General features: G+C 38.9%; 1 protein-coding gene across 1 annotated transcript; it reads left to right on the forward strand.

The window, feature by feature from the left end:
• Window positions 1–1,290: 1,290 nt before the first annotated feature.
• Window positions 1,291–26,698, forward strand: PPM1J (protein phosphatase, Mg2+/Mn2+ dependent 1J). Its single transcript, XM_034414292.3, has 10 exons — window positions 1,291–1,907; window positions 9,291–9,414; window positions 10,290–10,610; window positions 13,113–13,225; window positions 16,308–16,392; window positions 18,911–19,029; window positions 19,743–19,806; window positions 20,759–20,866; window positions 23,194–23,345; window positions 24,809–26,698. Exons 1-10 carry the CDS (start codon window positions 1,534–1,536, stop codon window positions 24,954–24,956), a joined length of 1,608 nt encoding a protein of 535 aa, XP_034270183.2. The 5' UTR covers window positions 1,291–1,533; the 3' UTR covers window positions 24,957–26,698.
• Window positions 26,699–26,986: the final 288 nt, after the last annotated feature.

The following is a 26,986-nucleotide window of genomic DNA, read 5'->3' on the forward strand; positions in this document are numbered from 1 at the left end:
TATGGCAGGCTGCGAAATAAATACTAGCATCAGGCATCGTTTTTATGGGCAAAAGTGCCTATGAATTGAAGATCTATCAGGGGAGTTGAGATGTACATGGAATTCTGGCTATGAAATACTAAAACATTTGGGAAATGGGAACATTTGTTTGAGGATCTGGCTTGATATCTAAACACAGTACATGACAACGTCCATAAAACACGCTAAACTGAAAAGCTGGGTCCACATGGCCTGAATTCTTAACGTACATACATCTTCCCAGGATCGTGCAGCTCTTTAGGCAAATTGTTTACCTACTGTTTCTTTCACCACAGGATACAAATAGGTCTCTGAAAAGAGCACACAATAAATCTGGGGCATGTCCCAATTTTCTGAAATCCGAATGCCACTTGTTTGGGGGTTGAACATATCAGTAAGCCTTGATTAAATATTGCTCTTAATTGGTCCCTAACCTGCTTGGTAACTTAAGATTTGTATATGAAGACCAGATTTACAAAGTAAAAGCCTGAGGTCAGGTGATGGTAGTAAGTAGTGGTGGGGAATAGCCCCAAGTACATGATTAAGCTCTCCCCCACCACCCCTTTAAGCTTTTTAACTGTTTTTTTTTCTTACCTGAAGATGGAACAGTAAAAGCATTAAGATAACAGAAACATATTTGGAAAACAATGGGAGATTAAGAATGACAGTTTATTTCTAAAACTGCATAACTTTCTAAGGTGAACAAGGTGTGTTACAAAGCCAGAGCTGTAGGTACAATATGGTGAAAATCCTAAAGTGCAGGTGCTTCTGAGGATCCATGTTTTTCACCCTCAAGACACTTTAAGCTGTGTGGATTTTAACTCTCAGAAATCCTCAGCTAGCTTAAAGTGGCTGAGGTTGAGAACACTGGCTTAGAGCCCTAAGTACCTTAAATCCCAGTATATTTGGTATGGAGGGATGATCACAAAGCCTTCCAGTATATAGCTGAATTTAGCTGGCATCAAATAATTAAGCGAGATCAGACTGGCTGCTCCTAGGATGGGAGACCACCAAGAAATCAAGAGTTGTCAACTGGGAAGTAAACCAAGTAAATCATTGCCGCGCTTGTCAAGAACGATAGTGGGCTTGTCCGTAAAGACACGGGGAAGAAGATTGGAAGACAACCTGACCACAAGGCCTACGGGAAGCTTTCGAGGCACTCCTCGGCAACGGCAGGCGGGCACTCCCACCCCCGAGGCATAACACAGCGACTCCCCAAGGAAAGGAGCGCCTCTGCGGTCCCTACAGCCCTTCGGGAAGGGCTGTAGGGAAGAGAAACCTCCGGGGAGGTCGGGAGGAGGTTCCGAAGCCGCCTAAGGCTCGCGGTGCGTCGAAGAGGAGAGGACGCGGTTGGGAGGAGGCTCTCGGAGGTTCCCTGACGCGCCTGAGTTCAGCCTGAGCCCAGGAGGAGGAGAGGGAGGAGAAGGCGGGAGCAGAGCCCGCCAGCGCGCCTCCCTCTCTGGCCGCCTCGAGCCCGCGGCGCCCGGCGGCGGCTGCAGCAGCAAGAGTGGCAGCATGTTGGGCAGAGTTCGCTCGGCGATGGCGCAACTAGTCGGGGGTCTGGGAGGCGGAGGAAGCCCCCGCAGCCCGCAGCACGCCTCGCCCGCCGCCAGCGCCTCAGCCGCGTCGTCCCCGCCTGTTCTGTCCGAGGCTGCCGGGCCCAGCATTAGCAGCGCCGCCGCCGCCACTACCACTACCTCCTCCTCCTCCTCCTCAGCTACCACCACGAGCAGCTCCTGTCGTGAGGCGTCCCGCGGCAGCTTCTCGAGACCGGCTTTTCTGCAGCTCACGCCAGAGGAGCTCCTGCTGGCCGACGACCACACGGGCAGAGCCGTCCAGAGTCCCCGCGAGAGTCGCCGTCGCTTGCCCTGGAGCACCGGCTACGCCGAGTAGGCGAGAAAGAGCGGCCGGTGGAGGCGGCGGAGGGAGGGTCGGTGGGAGGGAGCCCTTTAGCGGGGGGGGGTAGTGGCGAAGAGTGGGGGGGAAGGAAGGACCCTTTCTTTCCAGAATGGAGGCGCAGGGGTGGGGGGCTTTGGGCCGGATGAATCTGCAAGGACTATCTTGAAAGCATGTGACCAAAAAAAAAAAAAACACGGTGCCTCCGAGCATGCACAGAGTGCACTTAACAGTTAGCAGCGAGACCGTCCCTTATGTTTTTTTCCAATTAGAGATAAGGAAATATGGGGTGGGGACGGGGAAAATAATCGAGCAGTCACGACCTGCTCCAGTTTGCCCGTTTCTGTCTGGGCGGCAGTCGTAGTCCTGTTAATCCGAAGACATTTATTTCCCCCCGCGTGACGCCCGAACTGAATGACCGAACCCTAGTCTAGGGGGATTCGGCGGAGGTTTTTAATTTTATCACCGACATCGAGGGAGAATTAAGCCTGTGTCTTCCCCTCTTACTTTAAAGAGAGAAGATTTCGCTTCCCTCTTGAAATAGGGCTGGGAAGAGGAAAGTAGCTGTGTGCGTGACGCGCTCGTTTTCCAGCCGCTGCTTCGGCCCCGTTGGGTCCCGATTCATTCACGCGGACCACTCCGGAGCTGCTACGAGATTTCGCTTTTAAACGGCTACTAAATCGTTGGTCTCCGAGGGCAAAGGCGGGTGTTAAACCGCGCCGTTAGGTGGATGAGCTCCTAAGGGTAGCCAGCCAATCGGATCTCCCCAAGCCTTCGCTCACCTTACGCAGCCTGAAGATGATGCGTGGGAATTTATATGGGAAAATAAGATGGAGAGTCCAAATCGTTGGTTTCTTTCCACTGCTCATTAAAGAAGAAGCGGCAGTTACTACACCTACGTGCTGTCTCTGTTGCATAATATATACATGTTAAGTTAGCCGTGTGTTGCCCAAATTTCAGGTTCGTTGGCAATACATGTATGCATAGCCATCAAGGAAGGATTGTACAATATACTGAGGAAAATGTAGTTGTGCTTGAAAATATTCCAACATGGCCAGTGAGCCTCTATCCACATTTGCTAGGAAGAAAGCTGGTGCTGTCAGATCTAGGCTGCAAAAACTCCAGACAGTCATTAGATACAGAAAATGCTAACAGGCTAGTTAGTATTTATCTGATAATGACACTTACAGAGTTAATGACCTTTACACCCTTAGAATATTCTTGCAGTTTTTAATCATTATCTTAGGTGGAAAATTAATATTGTAGACTACCCCAGAGCTTCAGCTATTGGGTGTTTTTCTTTTTTTAAAAAAAATCCTCTTAGACCCAAAAGTTGGGTTAAAATAACCCAGCTTTTACATTTTTCCTATAAAGCAGTGAGACAGCCAAAATGTAAACTTGGATTGCTTGAGTAGATGAGTGAGACCAACACAGCTGAGTTTTCTGAGAGTAACTGGTTTACAGTAACAGAGTTGGAAGGGACCTTGGAGGTCATCTAGTCCAACCCCCTGCTCATGCAGGAGACCTGTACTAGGGATTCGAACCACCAAACTGCCAACCTTTCTGATCAACAAGCTCATTGTCTTAGCCACTGAGCCATCTAGTCATAATTTCTTGTTTATGGATTGTTACGTTCTTTGAACCCACCAAAACTCAAATTGATTCTGTTGAGATATAAATGCAATAAATAAATAAACTTGGTTAATTGGGTTTAGTTGCATGCAAACAATGGCTTAGTGTGTTATGTATACTGTACATAGCTAAGGTTTTCTTTTACACTGTATTCTTATTTCAGAATACTCATGGAATATGTTAAGAGAAAAAAATATTTTCTTGCAACACTTCCCTATCTCTGTCCTCCTTACGTCAATGTATGTGAACAAAATTTAAGCACCCCCTAGGCCAGGGGTGTCAAGCCCGCGATGTCACATTGTCATGTGACGTATCGTGATTTTTTCCCCCTTTGCTAAAACACAGGTAGGCGTGGCCAGGGCGTGATGCATCCAGCCTGTGGGCTGCGAGTTTGACACCCCTGCCCTGCAATATTGTTGAATTAAAAAAAATAAACAGAGAAGGCATTTGCCTTCATTGTCACCTCCATCACAAATGTCTGCAGGATATGGTAAAAAAAAAAAGGCATATTGGCAACCATGACACGCAAAAATGGTGGAGTTTCCATCGTCCAGTTGCTGCCACCACTTTAACTTTTTTGCCCATGCCCTCTGGACACCCCTAACTTTCAATGTGGCCTTCCATCTGTTCTGGTGGTTCCTAGGCCTTGCAGTTGGGAGCTAAGCTACAAACATGCAGAGGATCCAAAAATAGCAAATTACTTTTTTAAAAATAGACATTAGAGGCAATTTGCATGCCTTGTGTGGGTGTCTGAAAATTTAATGTTTTATTGTGAGAAATAGTCCTATTTTTTATCAGCTAGTTTGTGGGCAAATGCTTCTTTTCTTGGCAGGGAAATTTGAGAAACTGTTATCTGGCTGGTAAAGATGCAAAAGTCTTGCCAGGAAAATGGTGAACATGTGCACTTTAATCAAGACTGCAAAATTCATATTGTGTTCTGTTAGAAATACTGAAATGGCCATAAACAAATGTTTTACTTTTTTTCATCTTTCTCCATTCATTTTACTTGCAAATGATAATTGGCATTTTATTTGCAGTTGATTTAATATCTCATTTTTCTTACGGATTCATGCTGTGTGCCCTGACTTTAGCTTGCCTGTGTTTAACAGGATAGGCTGTCTTAGTTTTAAAAAGGTTACTACCGGTAGGACTCAGCCCTAGATAATAATATCAGTTCTAAATATAATTTCCTTGACCTAGGTCCTAGGAGAATATCCTCTTATCTGTTTTTTCTGCTACTCCTGCAAGTTTTTTTTTGGTTAGCAGGTTGTCTCATTTCTTGTTTTTAACAGACTAATGAATAACAATAAACTGAAGTCTCTTTCTTTTTGAAGAATTTATTAATATAAACTGGGGCTATTGCTAAAATTGTAGAAGTTTTTTTACACAGTTTAATGCAGTAATTTATATAGAAAAAAAACCCGAGTCATTGGCCAGATTCATGCAACAAGGCATAGTATGTTTTGTTGAATTTTGGCAAAGAATGCTGCATAGAAGATGTTCAGGACCTGTTCCCATAACATGGAATACTGTAATGGGTTTAAGCAAAGCTGGCTGGGGAATTCTGGGAGTTGAAATCCACCAGGCTTAACTTTTCCAAAGTTGGAGACCCCTGCTTTAAAGTACAAAAGCAGATCCTGATTGAATCTTAGAAAAAGCTTTCTATGGGTAAGAATAATTGGATGGTGAAAACATGTGCCTAGAGAGATGATGGACTCTCCTTGGATATGTCTGGATTCCTGTAGTGAGCAGGCAGTTGGGCTAGATGAACTAGATCAGTATTTCTCAATTCAGCAACTTTAAAACTGGGGAATTCTGGGAGTTGAAGTACCTATATCTTAAATTTGTTGAAATTGAGAAACATTGACCTAAATCAGGTGTGTCAAACTTGCGATGACATGTTGTCATCATGTGACATATCACAATTTTTCCCCCTTCACTAAAAACTTGGGTGGAGATGGCCAGTGTGTGACACATCTGGCCCGCAGGCTGCAAGTTTGACACCCCTGACTTAAATGGTCATTTCCAACTCTGTAAGTCTTTGATTCCCAATCCAGTCACTGAGTTAAAAAGAATGTCTAGTTCTTCTTTTAGTGCCACCTCTTCTGGAGACTATCAATGCTATTTGTAGCTTCAGTTTTACCATCTGAAACAAGGATATATTTACTTGGCCAACTCACATGCAGAAATATTTCAACCAGGATATGGGTCGTCATGCAGTGCAGTACTACATTTCCTTTTCAGCTTTCCTTGCAGAATTCATTGAGCTGATATTTCTCGTTACTATCATCTGATCTCAGTAGAACATTTTCTTTTCTTGCTGGTATTCACACTTTCTCTATCTTTGCCTATGCTTTGGAGGATTGCCTGCTTCATTTGGTTGCACGGTAATTCTATAATCTTTAAATCCACATTTCAAAGGCTTCTCTTATCCTGTTTGTGATTTGGCTCCTACAAAAGTACTGGCAAAACATAACAGCATACAATCTGCCAACAAAGTTCCAATCTTAAATCCTGACAGCAAGCTAGTTACTTATTTTTCAACAAGCTACTCTCACCTGTTCAGCCTTGCTCTTTATTTCCATGCTATGATCCCATCTGTCACTCAAAAGACAGCCTAGGTATTTATAATATCTCACCCTCTCAAGTTGTTTTACTTGTATGGCAGCTTGTTGAGGGATCTTCTTCTTACTGATGACAATTATTTTTGTTTTGTTCCGTTTTGAATATAGTCTGTAAGATTTACTTGATGGAGTAAACTCTGTAAACCTTGTTCTCTATTTACTAAATAGAAAAATAATCTGAATAAAGCATGCTTAATAGTGGGCTATTAAAGTTTACATCTTCTTACCATTCTTCTAAATATTAATTGGAAATAGCTTCTGAATGCACATTGAAGTCCAAAGATGGCAATGCACACCCTTGTTGCATTCCACACAATCGTTGAAATTATTTTGTTTTTCCTTCTACCTTAACAGGTGCCATTTGCTTCCAATATAAATTCATCATAATGCATTCAGCTCAGTTATCCAATATACCTATTACCATGCTTCCCTTGATCAAATGCATTTTCATAATCAATCAATAATCAATACAGTTCCATAAATATCCACATTAATATTTCAACTACCTTCTGTGTATTAAAAAGACATTCCTGAATCCAAAGCACACCTATGCTTTCTATATTGCCAATATGTCCTGGTATTGCAATTTGAAATTAGACTAAACTCTGCTTCCAGGTGAATGTGTTTAAGTTTGACGATTACCACTAAATAGCAAAAATGACTAGTTGTAAATCTGCAGGATTAGGCATTTTAAGTATGGTCATTTAAAGACAAAACTAGTGGCATTTAAGAGAAAAGTTGGACTGTGAACAAGTTTAGGATAAGTCTCCACAGATTTGCAGTGGGAAAACATCATAATACAGTATCTATTGATCCCATCTTGTCCCAAGCAACTTTGCAATTGTTTCTCAACTGCTGAAATATATCTATCTATCTATCTTTCCTTCCTTCCTTCCTTCCTTTTCTTTCTTAATATAAAAATACACATGCAGAACTTTAGATCAGAAAGGGTATAAATTTCTTGCTGCAACAAAATGGGAAAAACTAGTAATAAAACTGAACATGGATTCAACATGAACCAAGAGCCTTGGTACTACAGTGGTTTAAAGCACCCTGTTATTAACACAGCTGCCTGCAATTTACTGCTGGTTCGAATCTCTCCAAGGCTCAAGGTTGACTCAGCCTTCCATCCTTTCTAAGGTAGGTTAAATGAGGACCCAGTTTGTGGGGGCAATAAGCTGACTTTGTATAAATATACAAAAGTATGAAGGCTATTGCTTAACGCACTGTAAGCCGCCCTGAGTCTCTGGAGAAGGGCGGCATATAAATCAAATTTAAAAAAAAACAAAAAACATTGTGATATTCTTTTGTTGTTGTTAGTTGCGAAGTTTGGACAACGTTCCTCCAGGCCTACTGCTTCAGTGACTCCATCCAGCCACCTCATTCTCTGTTGTCCCATTCTTCTTTTGCCCTCAATCTTTCCCAGCATTAGGCTCTTCTTCAGTGAGTCCTTCCTTCTCATTAGGTGGCCAAAGTATTTGAGTTTCATCTTCAGGATCTACCCTTCTAAAGAGCAGTCAGGGTTGATCTCCTCTAGGACTGACTGGTTTGATCACCTTGCAGTCCAAGGGACTCGCAGGAGTCTTCTCCAGCACCATAGTTCAAAGGCCTCAATTCTTTGGCACTCAGCCTTTTTTATGGTCCAACTTTCACAGCCATACATTGCAACTGGAAAAACCATTGCCTTGACTATACAGTACAAAATTGTCTCCCGTGCTGTTTACTTTACATATATGTATGTGAAAGAGAGAAAGACAACCTGAAGAGGGTTACTTTTGCCTTTTAATTACTGCAGATCAAAGCTGTCATGGAGTTTTGATACAGTTGCAGTAACTGGTATGTTACAGGTCAAAAGGAATGTGTGCGTGACATATGCATTTGTCTAAATGTATATGTAGAGTAGGGATGTGGGGAGGGCTCAAAAAAAAAATCAAGGTAATGATTCTTACCATGTAAAGTCTCACCTCCTTTTAATATGCCTGACAGATATAAAAGGAATGGGGCTTTGTACAATTGTAGCTGATGCCCCCTGCAACTGACTGTAACTTGTAATAGTTACATTTTACCTTCTTAGTTTCTTAATGCTTTTAAAAAATTCTTTGGAAGCATATTGAAGGTTTTCCTATCATCCCGTGGGGGTAGGGAGGAGTGAGGAAGTGCTTGTTTGGAAACTCCTGAGTTCTATACAACTGCCTCTGCAATACCATATACTATTTGTGCCTTGCAAACTGTACTGTTGCAAATTCCTACCCGGACAATGTTTCCTGTTTTATGTTTCTACAACTTCCTGCTGCCAAGCTGTGTTTTGCAATGATGTGAAGTTGCAAAGCTGAAGAAAAACAAAGATAAAAGAAACTAATGCGGGCGGAAAGTTTCAATTCATTTTGTCTGGCAGTTTTATGCTAGGAGATTTGCTGGCTCTGAGGTCCTCTATCAAGTTCTTTCATCAGAAATAATGGTTGCCTCTAAGGGCTTGAACAAAGCTTGAAACCAGGAGTCCTGCTTAGGTAACAAAGAAGGCAGTGTGAGGTTAATAAGCTTGATGAAATAGTTTTAGAGCATCATTTCTGATGGTCCTATGTTGGTCAATCAGGTACCAGAAACTATTCATTGACTAGAGGTAAAATGAACCCGTTCCTATCACCCATCTCCTCCCACTTATGACTGTAACCTTGTTGCTGGTATCCTTACGATTTATATTGACTGTTTCCTAATATGATTTGATTGCTTATTTGTACCCTATGGCTATCATTAAGTGTTGTACCTTATGATTCTTGATGAATGTATCTTTTCTTTTATGTATACTGAGAGCATATGCACCAAGACAAATTCCTTGTGTGTCCAATCACACTTCGCCAATAAAATTCTATTCTATTCTTCTGGTAGCTCAACAGGGCCAGTTTTTAGGTTGAAAAAAACCAAACAGACATTACAGCTATGCCAGGTCCTTTCTCAGATTGCTTCTGTTTTCTAAAAACAGCAGCAATGGAATCATTTGTCCCCATTTGTGGTCACTCTTTGTGCAGGATGAATCTGAGATAGAGGGAAGTTGGCCAATCAAATCAAACTCATATCCTTAAATCCACACTATGATGGTCTGTTTCTCTCTTTCCTGAACAGAGTGATAAATGCTGGCAAGAGCCAGCATAATGAGGATCAAGCTTGTTGTGAAGCCGTCTTTGTGGAAAAAAGAGACAGCCTAAGAAATAACCCAGGCCCCAAGGGAATCTCTGGAGAGTCAGAAGTGAGTGGTGAGCAACTGGAGCAACTGTGGAGCTTCTTCCACAGCTGGGTCTCAACCCGTAATGTAGTTTATTTAATTTTGGTTTACTGTGTAGCATGAACCCAATTGTTGTGATTTATAACTGATAGTTTTTGGCTTTGCAGTTAGAATGTAGTTCACCGACCCAGATTGGATCCTGCAGAATGTAGTTTATTATGGATTATCCAATAAATCAGGATTAAACAAGCCAAATCATTATGGCTTCATAAAGATTTTACCCAGCTAATAGTTTCAACCATAGTTAAACTATCCTTTACCACGTTATGTGAACTTATTCTGTCTTAGGAATTGGACTGTTTGATTCCCAATTGCTGGTTAATAGTAATGGTCACACAAAATAGTTGTTGCTTCACAGGTCTCACCTGAACTGGCAATAATTGTTTACTTGATAAAGGGGAGTTGTGAAGCAGTGGATTCCACAAACTTTCCCATTCACCATAGTCACAGGAATTATTACAGCTGGCATTTAAAATACCAGCTTTTTAAAAGCTCTTTAAAGCAGACATGCCTGTGGTCTCTGTAGACACAGGGTGAATAAGATACCTACTGCATTGCTCAGGAGCAAAAATTTCATCACCTTGCTACTTCATCACCTTTTCTGCCCTTTCTTCTCTCTTTGCAGTAAAATAAAGACCAGGAATTAGGACATCCTTGAACTGGTGGCAGTTTGGTTAAATTGATCGCTGGCTGAGAAGGTGCTGAATGTTGCTTCAGTCACAAACTGCAAAGCTTGCAGAATTTCACCATAGTGCTGCTTCATCAGTTTTACTTTTTTAAACTTGAGTTTCCTTTCTTTTGGCATTACTTCAGGATAATTCTTTCCAACCTCTCTGCAGGGCAGCAAAGGTCTGTACTTTTACTACTGGGGCTTGTTTGACGGACATGCTGGAAGTGGAGCTGCAATTATGGCATCCAAACTGCTTCATTTTCATATTCGTGACCAACTCCGAGACTTGGTGGATATCTTACAAGATTCCTCTCCTCCTCCAATTTGCCTGCATAAGGGACCCAGGACAGTTCTCACAGAACCAAACAAAGCTCCTCTGGCAGAAGACGCAGAGGTCCCAAACAATGCCTTGCCACGCTTCCACATGGAAAAGGTGGTTTCCCATGAAAGTTTAGTAGTGGGAGCCATTGAAAATGCATTCAAGCAAATGGTAAGTAAACAGAACCAAAATGGGCTGAGAATAGAACAGAATAACAGAGGTGGAAGGGACCTTGTAGGTCAGCTAGTCCACCCCCCCACCCAAGCAGGAGACCCTACACCATTTCTAGTACAGTAGTACAGAATTACCATGGGCTCCATCACGAGTCCAAAAGCTCGGAAGACTAAACCTCTGGTCGTTTAAACCCAGATTGGATCCTGGTACAGAATTACAAACAATTTCCTGGCTTGGCACAGACTTTCGAATACATGTAAACTGCTACTAGGCATGTGGTAATCTTAGTCTGAGGTAGCACTTCCTTGTAATTGATGCCTGATTCTATATCAGAAGTGGAGTGAAATGGATATGTTGCATTCAGGGATAAGAGAGCCAGGGTAAACAAACAAACAAAATCTGCTTGACCTTGCAAGCAGGCCTTGGGTATGTTATTTATGATGCAGTCTATCTCATAGATTTAAACAGGTGAAGGATACTCTAGATCTAATCCTCGGAATCAAATAAACTCAATTAAACTATTAACAGTTTTATATTAACACACACATAGCCCCCATAGCCACTGACATGGCATGTAAGTTGGAGATCAGGGATGCGTTCCAATCCTGCCTGGCTGTCTTCCACCCAGAATATGCATTCACTTCCTTTTGCAGTTAAGATGCTGACATGGTGACCCATGACTATTTTTGGCTGAATAGGTATTTGCTTACCTAGTTACAGATCCTGAGCAGAGCCTGTTCTGTTTTTCTGTAGCTCAGCTTGAGACCTTGTCTTTGATGCTGCTCAGGGGAATAAAACACACAGATAAAGACACATTGTCAACATATAGCATTCATATACTGTACCCATTTAGTTGTCATGGCTTCCCCGAAGAATCATGTAAACTATAATTTAGTACAGGTACTGAAAATGTTGTTGGTGATTCCCCATCTCGTCATAAAATTATATAGAGATATTTACCAGAGTAGGGTTTTTTTCTTTGTTTGTTTCCTCAGATACTTGAACTGTGCTTGCTAAGTAGCTTTCTTTTGATTAGTATGGTCTCCCTTCTTTCATGTATCACAGACCAGGTTAACTGGTAAGTCCTAACAGACAAAAGATTAAGTTAGCAATTAACTTAGACCTTTGACAAACAGACAGGGATAGTCACAGATTAACCACCATTCTAAAGGCACGAACCTGAAAAATACATTACAAATGATGGCAAAACATAGCCACCCATAATATGGGGTATTCCCTTTTTTAAAAAAAAAGTCATTGTACCTCTGTATGGATGGGGGTGGTGGGAAAGGAATATTGGAAATGTTGCTGCATGAACAGTTCTTATTTATAACTGTTTTTGCATATCATTTTATTTCCTGGAGGATTAATGGCTACTTAATTGCTCACTATACTACCCATTTGCCCAATTTTGGAAATAATATAATGCCATAATTGAAACTGTTTAATAAGCACAAAGCAGGGCTACTGAGTGTAATTAAGGACCTTTTTTATTTTTTTATTTATTTATTTCATCAAGCATGTAATAGGCAACAGATATAAGCATAAAGATAATTATGAATACATGAAATGGATACGTATAAAAAGGAACATTAGGACAGGGACGGTAGGCAAGCTGGAGTGCTTATGCACGCCCCTTACAGACCTCTTAGGAATGGGGTGAGGTCAACAGTAGACAATCTAAAGTTAAAGTTTTGGAGGTTTGGGGAAGAAACCACAGAGTCAGGTAGTGCATTCCAGGCATTAATAGTTGTTACTGAAGTCGTATTTTCTGCAATCAAGTTTAGCGCAGTTTACCACAAGTGTGTATCTATTGTGTGCTCGCGTATTGTTGTGGTTGAAGCTGAAGTAGTCATTGACAGATAGGACATTGTAGCAGATAATTTTATGTGCTACACTTAGGTCTGACTGAAGACGGTGAAGTTCTAAATTGTCTAATCCCAAAATTTGAAGTCTGGTGGCATAAGGTACTCTGTTGCAATCAGAGGAGTGGAGGATTCTTCTTGTGAAATATCTCTGGACTCGTTCGATTGTATTAATGTCCGATATGCAGTGTGGGTTCCAGATAAATGAGCTGTATTTGCTAATTGGTCTAGCAAAAGTTTTGTATGTCCTGGTTTGCAGTTCAATTTTACCTCTGCTCTAGCAAAGAGTGACCTTATTTGGGGTAAATGATTCAACATAAATCAAATCCTGGTATACCATAATGCAAATATAGCCTTTGTTTCAATGTCATTTCTCTATTTAAGATAGACTTTTGATGTATGAAACAAGAATTTGTCAATGCATAAAGTTGTAATTCTACAATTTGAAGGTAATGTCTGAATGACTATCTTGTTTCTGCAACTGTTGTTTAGATATCTATTTCTTTAGGACATTTCTACTTTATTAATACAGGAAGGTGAGGAAGATCTGTGATCACATTTAGTACGGTTCTGCCTTTATTTCTGATATGACAGATCATGTTTCACCTGTACTTTTGTTTTTCTGTCTTTTCAGGACAATCAAATTGAGCAAGAACGGGTAACCAGGCAGGCAACAGGAGGCTGCTGTGCCTTGACTGTGGTTTATCTTCTGGGGAAGTTTTATGTGGCCAACGCTGGTGATAGTAGGTAAGTGGGCTGGAGAATGTTTTGGTTCCCTGCGAAATTAGAACTGTCCAAAACATGTATTCGTTGGGGAAAAAATGACATTTCTTTACTGCCTGGTAGAATTTAATCAGAGTCCTTCTGCTCAAGGTCAATTATTTTTATAATTTGTAAAAAAAATTAACAACAGTTGAAATATTTGTCTTTCTTCTGTTCATTCACCATCCACACCAGTCCTTAAGAGAGTTAAGGATTAATGACAGGTATAATGAGAGCCAGTTTGGGGTAGTAGTTAAGACATCAGGCTAGAAACCAAGAAACTGAGTTCTCATCTTGCCTTAGACATGAAGCCAGCTTGGTGACTTTGGGCCAGTCCCTTCCTCTCAGCCTTAGGAAGGAGGCAAGGACTAATCCAAGAAGATATAGACAGATGTATGATGCTGTGTTCCTAGTGATGCTGTCTAGGATCAGAAGTTCAAATTTTGCTTTCAGGAAATAGTCTGACACTATGTGATGTTGCTATAATGCTATAAAAATAAACAGAACTAAGTCTGATCAATATGTGGATAAAAAACCATTAGGAATCCAATAGCTGCCTTGAATATTGTATCAAAAAAGTGAACTATGGATATAATAAATTAATAAAACTTGTGCTGGATAGAGGCAGTCATTGTCAATAGTAAAAAAAAAAGTTAGAGTTTCTCATAATCAAGGACTGTACTTATTGTCAACCAAAGAGTCAACTGACATGTTCAAAAAATAGTGTGTTGGTATCAGTCATGGAGCTCGCTTAAGATCTGAGTATGACACAGTTGTGTATCCCAAGTGAATTAGAGAGCAATTAATTTTAACTTATATTTTGTGATCTGAATATTAAGGTCGAAAAAATAAATATTGATAAATATAAATATGCTCTTGCAACATATCCTGAGGTAGAATTTAAATGCTGCAAGAGGGAAATTCGGTTTTGAATTGTGATTATTCATTTGGAGTTCCAAATTATATTAAAACTTATGCTTAGTTCCTTTCTAATAACCTGAGATAGGGGAGTCATGCCATTTCTCTTTCTATTGTTGAGACCCCTTTAAAAGTATGGGTGATTAAAGAGTAATAATTAAAGTTATTTTAGTCTTTATTGTAGATACTGCCTTGATTCAGTGCCTATTGTTTTAATTGTTTTTAGTGATTCAATCCTAAATCTAGGGTATCACCATGTTTAGGTACTCATCAAATAATTTAAGTTAAATAACTTTTACTGATTTAAAATGTTTAGAACTTGTCAGTAAAATAAATTTTATTGAATTATTAAAATGAAGCATTAATGCTAATTAGATTAAGGATTCTGGAATACTTTTGGAATTAATTAATAGATGCTCTGTTTCCTCATTGAGTCTTCTATTCTGCATCCAAATTCTTGGCTAGTCTGCTTTGGGATTCTGAATTGGAAATAACAATACCTTCTTCTGTGTGCCAAAATGATAACCTCCAGGTGTATTGTATGCATTACTATCTGAGGATGATGGGTGTTACAAGTAAAGTATCATTTGGTGTAGTGGATAACAAGATAGAGAAAAATACACTGGTATTATTTCTCATTGTGGTCTTTGAAATGAGGAGAGCTTGTATTAATAGGAAGCAGTACACATACTTTTGACAAGTTATTTTTTCAAGATTTCAGTGAGATCAACTTTTTTATCAAGTCAGAATAACCAAGTAGATCTTGTTTTAATTTTTGAATAAAATTGGGCTCTTAAAGGTCATAATCAAATATGGAAATATTTGGTAGTTTAAGATGAAGACTTCCAGCCCAAGAATCACAGTAAAATTCTGTAAAGGTATTGTGTAAAGCCATAATTATGGGTTTACTTGTTTTTGCTTAGTCATTATGTCTTGAAAGATAATTGCAGTTTGTAAAGAATGATTTTAGCTGAGCACAGGATTTAGCAATCGTTTTAGGTGCCACATTCCATATGTAATGTTGCCAAAAGATGAAAATAAATCCCCTGTGTGTGTGTGTGCGTGTGCTTGTGTGTGTGTGTATGAATAATCCATATTTTACATTATATTATGATCAGAATATCCAAGCACTTGGGTTTGGATCAGGTGACCCATTATTCTGGCCGTACTTTTCTTCTCACGATCCCCCTCCATCCTTTCAGCACCATTTTTGAACCCTAGTTTCTTAGACTGATTTTTCTCCTTTGCTTCCTTATCTGTCTGAACAAGGAACACCTTTTCTCTCAGAGCAGGTAACTAACATTGCTTAGTAATTTGGCTTAACTGCTACTGTAGAATATAAGGACATCTAAATATGTCTTTATGGCTGCTCCTTTTCATTATGCTGTGTCAGTGTTCTTTCTCTGGATGTTCTTGAGTCACACCTAGGATTTGGCATTAACCCAATAGGAATGTTAAGGGAAAAGGCTACCTAGCATTTCTTTGACCTTTTTAGTTTCTAAGCTATCGTATTATACCAATATGAGCCAGAGTCTATGTTATTAGATATATCTTCATGCTACGTGGGGAGAATAGTCTTTAATAACTATGTCTGAAGGTCCAATCCACCCACTTCCCCTTTTCCTTGCACAAGTGCACAACTACTGGAATGATATCTATATATCTCCACTTATTCATGAGCCTCATTGAAAGGACTTCAGCAAATCTTTCAACTTGCTTATACAGTAGAGTAATTTGGGGCATACAATAATAAATATTTTAATTATTTTGGGTCTTTAGGATATGGCAGGGAAACTTTTAAAATCTAGAAATAAAATAGAGTGAAGCCCTAGCAAACAATTTCATCCAGAAAAGGGGAAGGAAGGAAACTTTCATCAATAGATTTCTGGGCTTTCAGGTATAACATAACATTATCCCTCTTCCATCAACAAAAAACAGACAAGGAAACCTTAGAGCATCTGGAAATGTAGATCCCTGGCCATTATTTGCCCAGATTCCATATCCTTCCCAGAGGTTCTCTCTCTGTATGGCAATGATGGTGCTTACCTAACCCTGCCTCTCTTTGCCCTCTTGTGTATCTGCTGCTTGCACTTCCTCTGCCATCTCTCTCTCTTTCTCTCTAATGTCATCATTGCATGTTTCATTGCAGGGCCATTGTCATCCGTAATGGGGAAATCATTCCAATGTCCAGGGAGTTTACTCCAGAGACAGAGAGGCAAAGGCTACAGTTTTTAGTAAGGAAGAACTTTCTTTCTATCTGATATATATTTAATCTATCACACCGACAACAACAACCTTGCCAGGTATATCCTTGAGAAACCAATTCTGTACAAACAGGATCATCAGAGTTCATAGTGGTTAACTGAAATAAGGTTTGCAAGGCAAACTTACATTGAAAAACCAATAAATGCAAAACTCTTTTCTTTTGTTAATACATTTATGTTTTATGCAACGTTATCTAGCATGGCTGATCATCTTTGAAGCTTAGGGAATTTTCAGTTTCCATTTGGAATATGATGGTGGATTTATTGTAAATAGTAAAGAAAGACTCTGTACTATAAATTTGTGTCTAGTATTTATTTCCTTATTGAGCAGATGTTTAAAGACCACAGCTATGCATGCTGTTACAACCTTATAACATATAAGGGTTGTAATGTATAAGGTATTACAGGGGTGTCAAACAAGCAGCCTGTTGTATGACTTTGGGCCACTCTCTCAGCCCTAGGAAGGAGGCAGTTGTAAACCACTTCCAAAATGTTGCCTGACTTGTCCAGGCAGTCAAAGGGACTTAAATTTGGAAATCATATAATTCCAAATTTCCCCTTTGGCCAGAGAGCCTGGTGGAGTGAGTTCTTGCCTTTGTAGGGATAGTGATCTCCAAATTGCTTTAAACTCTGTTCAGTAAAAATAATGACATACTTCGCTTGTCTACATATAATTCATAAATACATTTAACGATGTAGAAAAGGAAAGCCCCAGATTTCAAGATTCAAGAACAATCTAGGGTTCCTCAAATATCTGTTCCCTCTACCTTGTCTACTGCAAACCTGTTCTCACTTTTAATAGCAGTGAAAAATGGAATGATGATGCATTGCATTTTAAAATCTTGTGACTATATTTTCAAGAGAAAAACAGCTTGGGGCTAGTCTGAAAGTGAGAAGTGATAGAGGGCAGAGGTATTAATTGTAAGAGAAGCAGCCCTGTCTTAGATATACACACACATTTCCTTTTCTCTCTAAGGAGCAGTTTTTAGGTTTTTTAAAAAGCTTGTCTGAATATAACAGGAATGGCCTTGTAGTTCAGTGAGATGGATTCATTCATGCAGAACATTATACATGTACTTCCTGGGATGAAAGATAATTTACAGTCAGACAAAAATCTATGAAGCGTGAACAGCCTTAAGGTGTTGCTGGCTCATGTTTTGAGCCTTCAATTCTATCTCTTTGGCAAAACACCAGACTGACTCTTATCTGCTGTTCTATTCAAATGGCTTCCAAGAGCCTTGGAAAAGAGAAAATAGTTTTGAGTAAGAGATCCCCTTCAGCTGACTGTGCAAAGATACTGAGCAGCAGGGAGCCCATCTTGCATTGTGCCCCAGGCTGAAGCAGTCCACTTACTGCCAAAATCCTTTTATAGCTTAAATCGTTTTGTTGTGCCAGGCTGACAGTCTATATTGCCTTATCAATGCCATCCAAGTTCTTGAAAAAGCAAAGCCTGTTGTAATTTTCAGTAAGGGTGTTTTTTGTAGCAGAAAACAAAAACCACATAGGTTCTGCCCTGCATTTCTTTTCCCCATGACTCACTCCTCAATTGCTACTCTTCTTAGAGTGTATAGGAAACATTTTTTAAAATATGGCGTAGCTCTCCCTTTGCATTTTTTTGGCCAGACTCATCAGGAGAGGTGGGGTAAAATTTGCCTCCTTAAAGGTTGTGTGTTTAGGATCCAATTGAGCCAATGTTTCTTAATCTTTCTCTTTTTTTGGCTCTGGGTTCCAGTCTTGCCTGACTATTGGATTTAATTACTTCTTTTAGGTTTTCCATTGCTAGCCTGGTAAATAATTGCCTTTTTGGTGATATTGACAGGAAAGGATGGAACCAGCTCTGAAGAGTAAGACCAACCTAGGAGATATCTAGAGCAAGAACAACTTCAAACCTATCTGAAATGCAAGAGTCTCCTTCATATAGGTAGCCAGTAGGTAGGAAGATGCCCATGTACAGATGCCCATGATAGAGACATTCCCATAATTGGAATTTGTATTAAAATGACAGTTGTCTGAGCAGAGAACAGAATCTGGACTACAGAACTGAAATCTTGTTGCTTTCTATGCCAAATATTTGTGTATCCCACTGTTTCTTATAAAATGAGTCTTATTAGTTTCAGCTTCTGTTTCTACTTTAGTCTGGATGTGGCCTGATGTCCCATTTGAGCATGAGACAGCTTCAATGCTTTAGCTTGTATTTAGCTGAAGAATGAATGCTTTGATCTTCCATTTTCATCTAGACATGGACATTATGTAGTAGTTCAGTACAAAGAGAAAAAAGATTGGGACCTTAAGTAAATTTTAACATCTCAGTATAAGACAGTTGAATTGGTCCCAGCTTTTACGATATGCTTGTTCCCTTCTGGGATTCTATTATTGAGTGCTGCTTTTATGAGGACTCTGTGGAATATGGAGCCAGCTTGGATTTCTGTAATTTTGATGGAAAAGATCCAAATATTCTCTCGACTGAGTTTTTTCTTTTCTCTCATAGGGTTATTTGAGGCCTGAATTACTGGGAAATGAGTTTACTTTCTTTGAGTTTCCCCGAAGAATCCAACAGAAGGAAGTGGGAAAGAAGATGTTATATAGGGACCAAAATATGAACGGCTGGTAATTCTCTTTTCATTTGAAATAAAACATGCAGATTCTCAATGTCAGTCACAAAAATAAGATAATTTGTTTCCATCATCCTTAGCCATTCAGATGTTCCAACCCACCCCTCTTGCAGTCCTTGATTTACAACCATAATTGAGCCTGGAATTATGACTCATAAATCATGACAGTCATTAAGCAGGTCACCATGTGATCATGCCTGATTTACAGCATTTTTTGCAGCAGCTGTTAATTGAGTGCTGCTGTCATTAAGTGAATGTTGCAGTCTTTAAACAAATCCATAATACCCAACAGGCAGTTTTTGCTGTAAGTAAATGCCAGTAACTAGCAAAAGCCACCAAAAAATCATGGTCATGTGGCCATGCACTCTGCAAAAGGTTTTCATGTGCCCAAAATAAAATTGTGACCATGGGGGGGCATTATGTGTGACTGCTAGAACTTTGATTGTAAGTGTAGCTCTGGGAAGACCGTCATAACTTTGAACAGTTGTTAAGCAAGGACTACCAGTATGTGTTTACATGGGCACATATTAGAGAAATTGCATAAATGAAATACTGCTGATCTCAACTTTTTTTCTAGCTATGAGTAGAAGAGATTCACCAGGACATTTTCTCCTTCAGCAATTGGTAGTTTAATAAATCTTAACATATCTAAGGTGATGGTAACCTTCGGCATGGCCTTATTTGGTATATGTTTCCTTTTCTAACTAGGGCATATAAAAGGATAGAAGAAGATGACCTGAAGTTTCCACTTATATATGGAGAGGGTAAAAAAGTAAGAGCTAAAACCAATATGGGAGTTTGTACAATGGAGAGCTATTTATTTTCAGTGAATAGAGACAACATTAAGATTAAACAAGCATGAGTCGGAGGGAGGTTTGGTTGAGGGATAATAGAATTGGAGCCAGGTTATGCAAATTTTTATCACGTAAATTAATGCCAGTTTTATGATACAGTTTTAGAGTCAACAGGTTTTTTTTTAATGGGCTTAATGTTTTGATACTAAATACCCTGTTTTCCTGAAAATAAGAACTAACTTGAAAATAAGCCCTAGCATGATTTTTCAGGATGCTTGTAATATAAACCCTACGGCAAAAATAACCCCCAATTAAGATTGTCAGCCAGATGGACACATTTAGTACCATATTCCCCCGAAAATAAGACCTAACTGGAAAATAACCCCTAATGTGTCTTTTGGAACAAAAATTAATATAAGACCCGATCTTATTTTCAGGAAAACACAGGTAAATGCATCTAGCATTTGGATTGTTCGCACTTTTTTATTAAAGAAAGAAAACAAAGGAAAATGAGCAACTTAAAAAAATAAAAATATGAAGAAAAATAAAAGTATGCATGTGAATACATATACAGTTTTGTCTTTAAGTAGTTAATATGAAACATTAAATATTCATTTCTAATATTGCTTTTCGAAATGACTTTTATACAGCTGAAAGTAGTTGCTTAAGAAAAACATTCTTAATAAAGTAAATATATGGTGACAAGAATTTGAAAATATTTCTTTTCCTATTGAGTTTCTTAATGCTTTTTGATGCTTTGATTTTTTTAGATAGAGCAACTTTTCAGACTTTTAAGTACTACTAATTCAGTGAAAGATATCTAGTCTTCCAATGTTTTGCACTAACAAAACTTGTTTCTAACAATATGGAATTGAATAAATGTCTTCGTATTGCATCAAGTGTCTATCGGCTACTTGTTCTTCTAATTAGGCTCGAATGATGGCAACCATTGGGGTAACTCGAGGTTTAGGAGACCATGATCTCAAAGTTTACAACTCCAACATCCACATTAAGCCTTTCTTATCTTGCATTCCAGAGGTGAGCACAACAAAACTAATGTTCTGGTCCTTGAGATATACAGGTAGTCCTCAATGTAAAACTGTTCATTTAGTGACAGTTTGAAGTTACAATGGCACTGAAAAAAAGAACTTATGACCATTTTTCAGACTTATGACCACTGTAGGATTTTCATGGTTACATGTTCAAAATTCAGATGCTTCGCAATTTACTCATATTTATGACAGGTGCAGTGTCCTGAGGCAATGTGTTCATCTTTTTATGACTTTCTGACAAGCCAAGTCAATGGGGAAGCCAGATTCACTTAACAACCATGTTACGAACTTAACAACTGCAGTGATCACTTAACAACTGTGGCAAGAAAGATTGTGAAATGGAGCAAAACTTACTTAACAAATGTTTTGCTTAGCAACAGAAATCATGGGCTCAATTGTGGTTGTAAGTTACAAAGTATCTGTATTTACATTGCATATATCTATCTACCGTATTTTTTGCACTATAAGACGCACCAGACCATATATCGCACATTAGCTTTAGAGGATGAAAACAAAAAAAAAAAAATCTACCTCTGTCTCATAGCATCTATCCGGTATTAATCTGGCTAGCGTCCTTGCAGCAAACAGCCTGGTCAGCTTCAGCACAAATCACAGCCCCAGCACATGGCTCATCAGGGCTCCGCTCCATTGCGCCCACCACTGGTCAACTGAGCTGAGCTGCTGCCACCGCTGGGGAACGCTGGAGCCTTCGCTGCCGAGCAGCTGATTGGCGGTTGGATCGGCCTCCTGGAATACTGCCAATCAACTGTTCTAGGTGGTATGGACCATCGCTATTAGCCACCTATTGGCAGTGGTGATCGGTGGCGATCCGCACCACCTAGAACAGCTGATCAGTGGTATTCCGGGAGGCCGATCCAACTGCCAATCAGCTGCTCAGCAGTGAAGCCTCCAGCGTTCCCCAACAGCAGCGAACTGCGGCAGCAGTGACAGGCGGCGGTGGTGACAGGAAAAGTGTGTCTTATAGTGCAAAAAATACTCCGTGTGTGTGTGTGTGTGTAGTTGTAGGTGGGCATGATTTGAAAACTATGGAACTCCACTAATGCAACTCTTCACACAAATATCACTTTCCACATTTGCATATTTCAGCCCCCAGACCTTCTCAAATACTGAGGGATAAAAAATTTGAAGCCTTAATGAGGAAGAAATTTAAATGCTCCATAAATAGATAATCTGATTGAAAACTTTGGTTGTCACTAAGTCTGGTGATACCATGACATGCTCTCTGTAGACTACGGTGTGATGGACAGATTTAAAAAGGTTGCCCCCTCCCCCGGCCTTAATGATAAGCTGTCCCTTTATTTGTTTTAAGGGTGGTATATTGGAATATTTGTGTTTTCTTTTTGTTACAAGGTACATTTCTTAGTTGTAAATTCAGGATTTCTTTTAATGGAAAGCAGTATAGAAATGTTGAAAATAAATATAGTGGTACCTCGGTACTCAACTGCTTTGAAACTCATTGAATTTGGTATCCGATGCATTTTAATGAGAAAATTTTGTCCTGTTACTCGTTTGTTTGGTACTTGACATGCAAGCTAGAATTTGTTGGTGTCAGTTGCCTTATGACTCACAACCCTTTCCAGCCAAAATAAAGGGTCACATGTGTGTCATATGGTACCTCTTCTCCTGAGCACATCCCCTTACAATCTTAGCTTCTGTGGTCATTTTGTATATTTTTGCACTGTTTTTCTCATCAGTACAGGTAAAGTGAAATTTTTATTTAATTTAATTTAAGTATTTATTAATTTTTAGATTTATTTCTCATGTACAGTAATAATATACAACCCTATCTTTTTACATATTGCCTTAAAAATGCACATTTTCTTTGGTTTGGAAACACATTAAATGTATTTACACTATTCCTTATGGAAAAATTTGTCATCATATTTGGTGTTCATCGCACCTCCTGGAATCAATTAACAGTGAGTACTGAGGTACCACTGTAAATACTTTTATAGGATATACATGACCTCTGGAAAGCCCTGGACATTTCCTTTTGGAGAAATTTACGAGAATCAATGTGTTCTATTAAGAATCTTCAAACAAAGATATATTTAAAATGTCTTTTTTCCCATTTTTATTAATTAGCCAATAAGACTGGACAAATCTGTTCCATTCTCTCCAATATTTACAAGAGCTTTCTGCCCATTCATGTTTTTGGCAAATTCAAACCTCTGGGAATTCCTGCCATTTTTAATCAGCAGATTTGTAATGAGAGTGATCCCTTAGATATCTTTTTTTTTTTGCAATGCAAATTCATAGCAACAAAATTGTATCTTTGTGTTTTATCCGCAGGTGCACATTTATGATCTCACACAGTATGAGCACTGCCCTGATGATGTGCTGGTGCTGGGCACTGATGGCCTCTGGGATGTCACTAGTGATCAAGAGGTGGCCACTGTGGTCATTGATGTATTGATGGGCTTTGAACCCAATGATCCTTGCAGGTGAATAGAGCTGAATTTCTTTTCTTTCAAGCGTTGGGGATGATACTATTCACTGGGTAGAATGGCCCTTTCTGAAACACTTAACTGTCAGTATTAGTTTGTACTTTTTGTTTTGCTTACTTGCCATGTTGAATTAAGTTTATGTAACTTGGACAAAATTACATTTTGTATATAAATGAAGCACTAACGGAAAGCTGGGAGGGAGAGAGGGCTTCTAAAGTCTGCAACATTCAACAGAGGAGAGAAGATGTTCCCTTTATACAAGTAGTCCTTGATTTATGATCAGCCACTTAGCAACAGTTTGAAGTTATGATGTACCCCACAAAAGCTACTTACAACCTGATTTTAAAGTTACAGTGGCCACACATGTACACACACACACACGCACACACACGGCAGTCATGTGGCTGTATTTAGGGTGTTTGGCAACTGGCTCACTTTTACACTCATTCATACACTCCATGCTCACATGACCACAATTTTCAATATTTTTTTGATGGTTTCTAGCATTTACTTCCAATTTCTGTTAAAAGATATCATTAGATAAAATGGATTCACTTAACAACCACATCATTCAATTAAAACTGCCACTCAAAAAATGTAAAATTGAGTCCAGGCATGTGGCAACCTGCTTAATGTCTACAATGACTTATGACTGTAATTCCAGGCTTAATTACATTAATAAATTAAGGATTACTTGTATTCAAAATTATACTTAGTTCTATTTTCAAGGTTAGTCACATGCTTGCTTAGGACCTCATGATATAATTGCACCTGTTTGGAAATGCATTTCTGAGATGAAAAATAGGCAGATTTTTCTCCCAGTCTTCCATTCATGATGGCAACATTTCCATCTGGACATTTATTTCCAGTTTTTCATATATAAACAGACTAATAAATGAGTAGTTCTTTTTCAAATATGGAACAGGAATATAGAATGGAAACACTTCTATTTATTTTTTTAATTATTTATTTCCTTATAAGCCTTTGGTTCTTTTTGTAAAAATACAGAGGCAATTCATTACAGAGGCAATTCACCGGTTGCTTTCAATAGCTCACATTTCTGCCAAGCCTATGCTATTCCTGGGGTTCCTTCTATTGTCACCTTGCCATGTCCTTTGCGGAAATGAATGAAGTACTGGTATTTTGTTTCATGATATTATAGAGATTTGGATTCGGGTGTCCCTGAATGAAGCCCAAATAGTTCAATCCATTTTACTGAAGAGTTTCTGACTATTTCGGTTACTTCTAACAGCTTTCTGGTTGAATCTACTTACCAGCATATATTAAAATTGCAAGAGGATAACTTTAAGCCATTCTTTTTTTCCCCTCCCTCTTCACAATCAAGTAATTAAAATAATGAGGTAGTTACAGTGCACCTATGAATACTTACTTCACAATAATATGTTAGATTTCTTGCTATTTTCATGTGAATAGTAATTATGGGCTTTATTCTCTTCCAGATATACCATGGCAGCCCAGGAATTGGTAATGAGATCCAGAGGAGTTCTGAAGGACCGTGGCTGGAGGCTGGCCAATGACAAACTGGGCTCTGGAGATGATATATCTGTTTTTGTTATCCCCCTGGGTGGTCCAGGAAACTATTCCTGAAGCCTGAGCCTCCGGGATAGAGAGTTCTTGATTCAAAACTATTAAAAAATGTAACTTAACTGAAGATTGTAGATTCCCTTGCTGTTGAAATATTTTGTTCCTCAAGTCTTCGGAAATGGATTAGAAAACCCAATCATAAAGACTGCAATTTGCATCCAGTTTTCTTCTTTTTCAAGCAAGCGAGAGACATGACACATAGCCAAAATCAAATCCTTTCATGAATTACTCCCATAAGGTCTTGAAGTGCTGTGGAAATCCTTAATTCTCAGGGCTGCGTGGACTCGGGGGTGTGATGCCAGAGAAAGAAAACTGACTGGGTTCCACTGGCATGGAAATGGTTTTCATACTGATTGTTAGTCCTGAAGTATCCTTGATCCGTTACAGTACTGAATCATTTGTAAATATTTCCTTTTTGTTTTCCCCGTGATTATAAAGGGACAACTCAAGATGCCAAGGGCCACCTCATTCTGATTCACAGTGGCAACTGTGCCTACTTGTCTAGAAAATACTGTCTTATTTGGCAATTAATCATATGTGAATTGCTAAAAAATAATCTCAAGTAAGCATTGTTGACTGGTTGCTAGTTATTTCTCGGATTTCTCCCGGGCAGGATGTGAAATTTTCCCCTCAGAAATTTGGATTTCAGGCTGAATACTACGTAAGCACTCATTTTAAAAGTATCACTTATGTGGGGATTTTTCTGCATCATATTAAATACTGTACATCGTTTAACAAAATTTGCTAATTTTATAGGAGTACCTCCTCTGAATGGCACAACTGATTTCTACTATAGAAAATATTGTTGAAGAAAATCTTATCTTGTATTGCTTCCTCCACAAAGTGGTGGAACATCTGGTGATCTAAGTCAACAACTGAGCCTTAAATAACAATATAGAGAAATCTTCTGCAGGTTAGGGGATTGCAAATAAGTATCTAAGGGCAACTACATCTATAGAAGTTAACATTATAGAAGAGATTTTATTTCTAGTCAACTGTGCCCTTTTATGAAAGATTCAAAAATTTCTGCATGAAAGCTCTACCTCTACAGCCCAGAGCCCCGAGTTCTTGGCTTAATGAATAAAACATATTCTGTACTGATTTAAAACTGTCTGGCAATGGTAGCTACAGTTTATAACCTGGTAACTATTTCTGTTCAAGGGACCTAGCAACTCACCATCTGCAATTTACTATATAGTTGTGAGCAGTTGAGTGATAAGACATAACAAAGGGGGGATTGAAGACTATCATATTTATTAAAAATGTTCATGGATCACCTCTAATTCATGACAGGTATATGCAATGACAAACTTGTGCACCTTTAGAAAATTCCTTTTTCCATTTACTGCAAAATAATAATAATAATAATAATAATAATAATAATAACAACAACAACAACAACAACAACAACAACAAGAACAACAACATGGCTATCTCTCCAGAAATGAGTGTTTTTTTCCTCTCCCTCTCTTTTCCTTAGCCTTTATCTTATTTCTTAAAAAAAATAAGTTATAGGCATTAAAGAAAATATTTCCACTTATTTATATTCTATGTTCTAAATATTTCATTTAGGCCATAATTTCTTCCATTTTTGCTAGGGAATAAAGTCCACAGAGTTATTTGGGTCTTCTAAGTAAACATTGACACTTCCCCATTATGTAAAGGCTGAACTTGAAAGCTTTGATTTATTTGTTAACAATGTGCGGTTTTAATGTCTGATGATAGATTAAAAGATAAGACTGAAAGGCTGTGAGTATTCATTGGCATAAAGTAAAAACTAGTCAAGAAATAATCTTACTCGAAAGCACTTCAGTATTGATTTCTCTTTTTCTTTTGACCTGCTGTGACTTTATGGTGATTGATGTGTATCATGTCACTTGTGAAAGATGAAATAAAGTGAATGCACCTCTTGGGAACCACAGGGACATAATCAGAAGATTAGATCATCTAGATTCCTCTTAAATACTTTGACTGAGTCATAGTTATGGCATAGTGAAGGCTACATCCAAATATACCCACACTGATAAGTGACT

This window comes from Pantherophis guttatus, chromosome 3 (genome assembly GCF_059756535.1).
Source record: "Pantherophis guttatus breed Tessera chromosome 3, ASM5975653v1, whole genome shotgun sequence".
Classification (NCBI taxonomy): Eukaryota; Metazoa; Chordata; class Lepidosauria; order Squamata; family Colubridae; genus Pantherophis; species Pantherophis guttatus.

Coding starts and splice junctions, on each gene's coding strand:
- PPM1J (XM_034414292.3), top strand. CDS start 1,534: ATGTTGGGCAGAGTTCGCTCGGCGATGGCGCAACTAGTCGGGGGTCTG. Junction 20,867..23,193: donor TCTTATCTTGCATTCCAGAG/GTGAGCACAACA, acceptor TTTTATCCGCAG/GTGCACATTTATGATCTCAC. Junction 23,346..24,808: donor GAACCCAATGATCCTTGCAG/GTGAATAGAGCT, acceptor ATTCTCTTCCAG/ATATACCATGGCAGCCCAGG.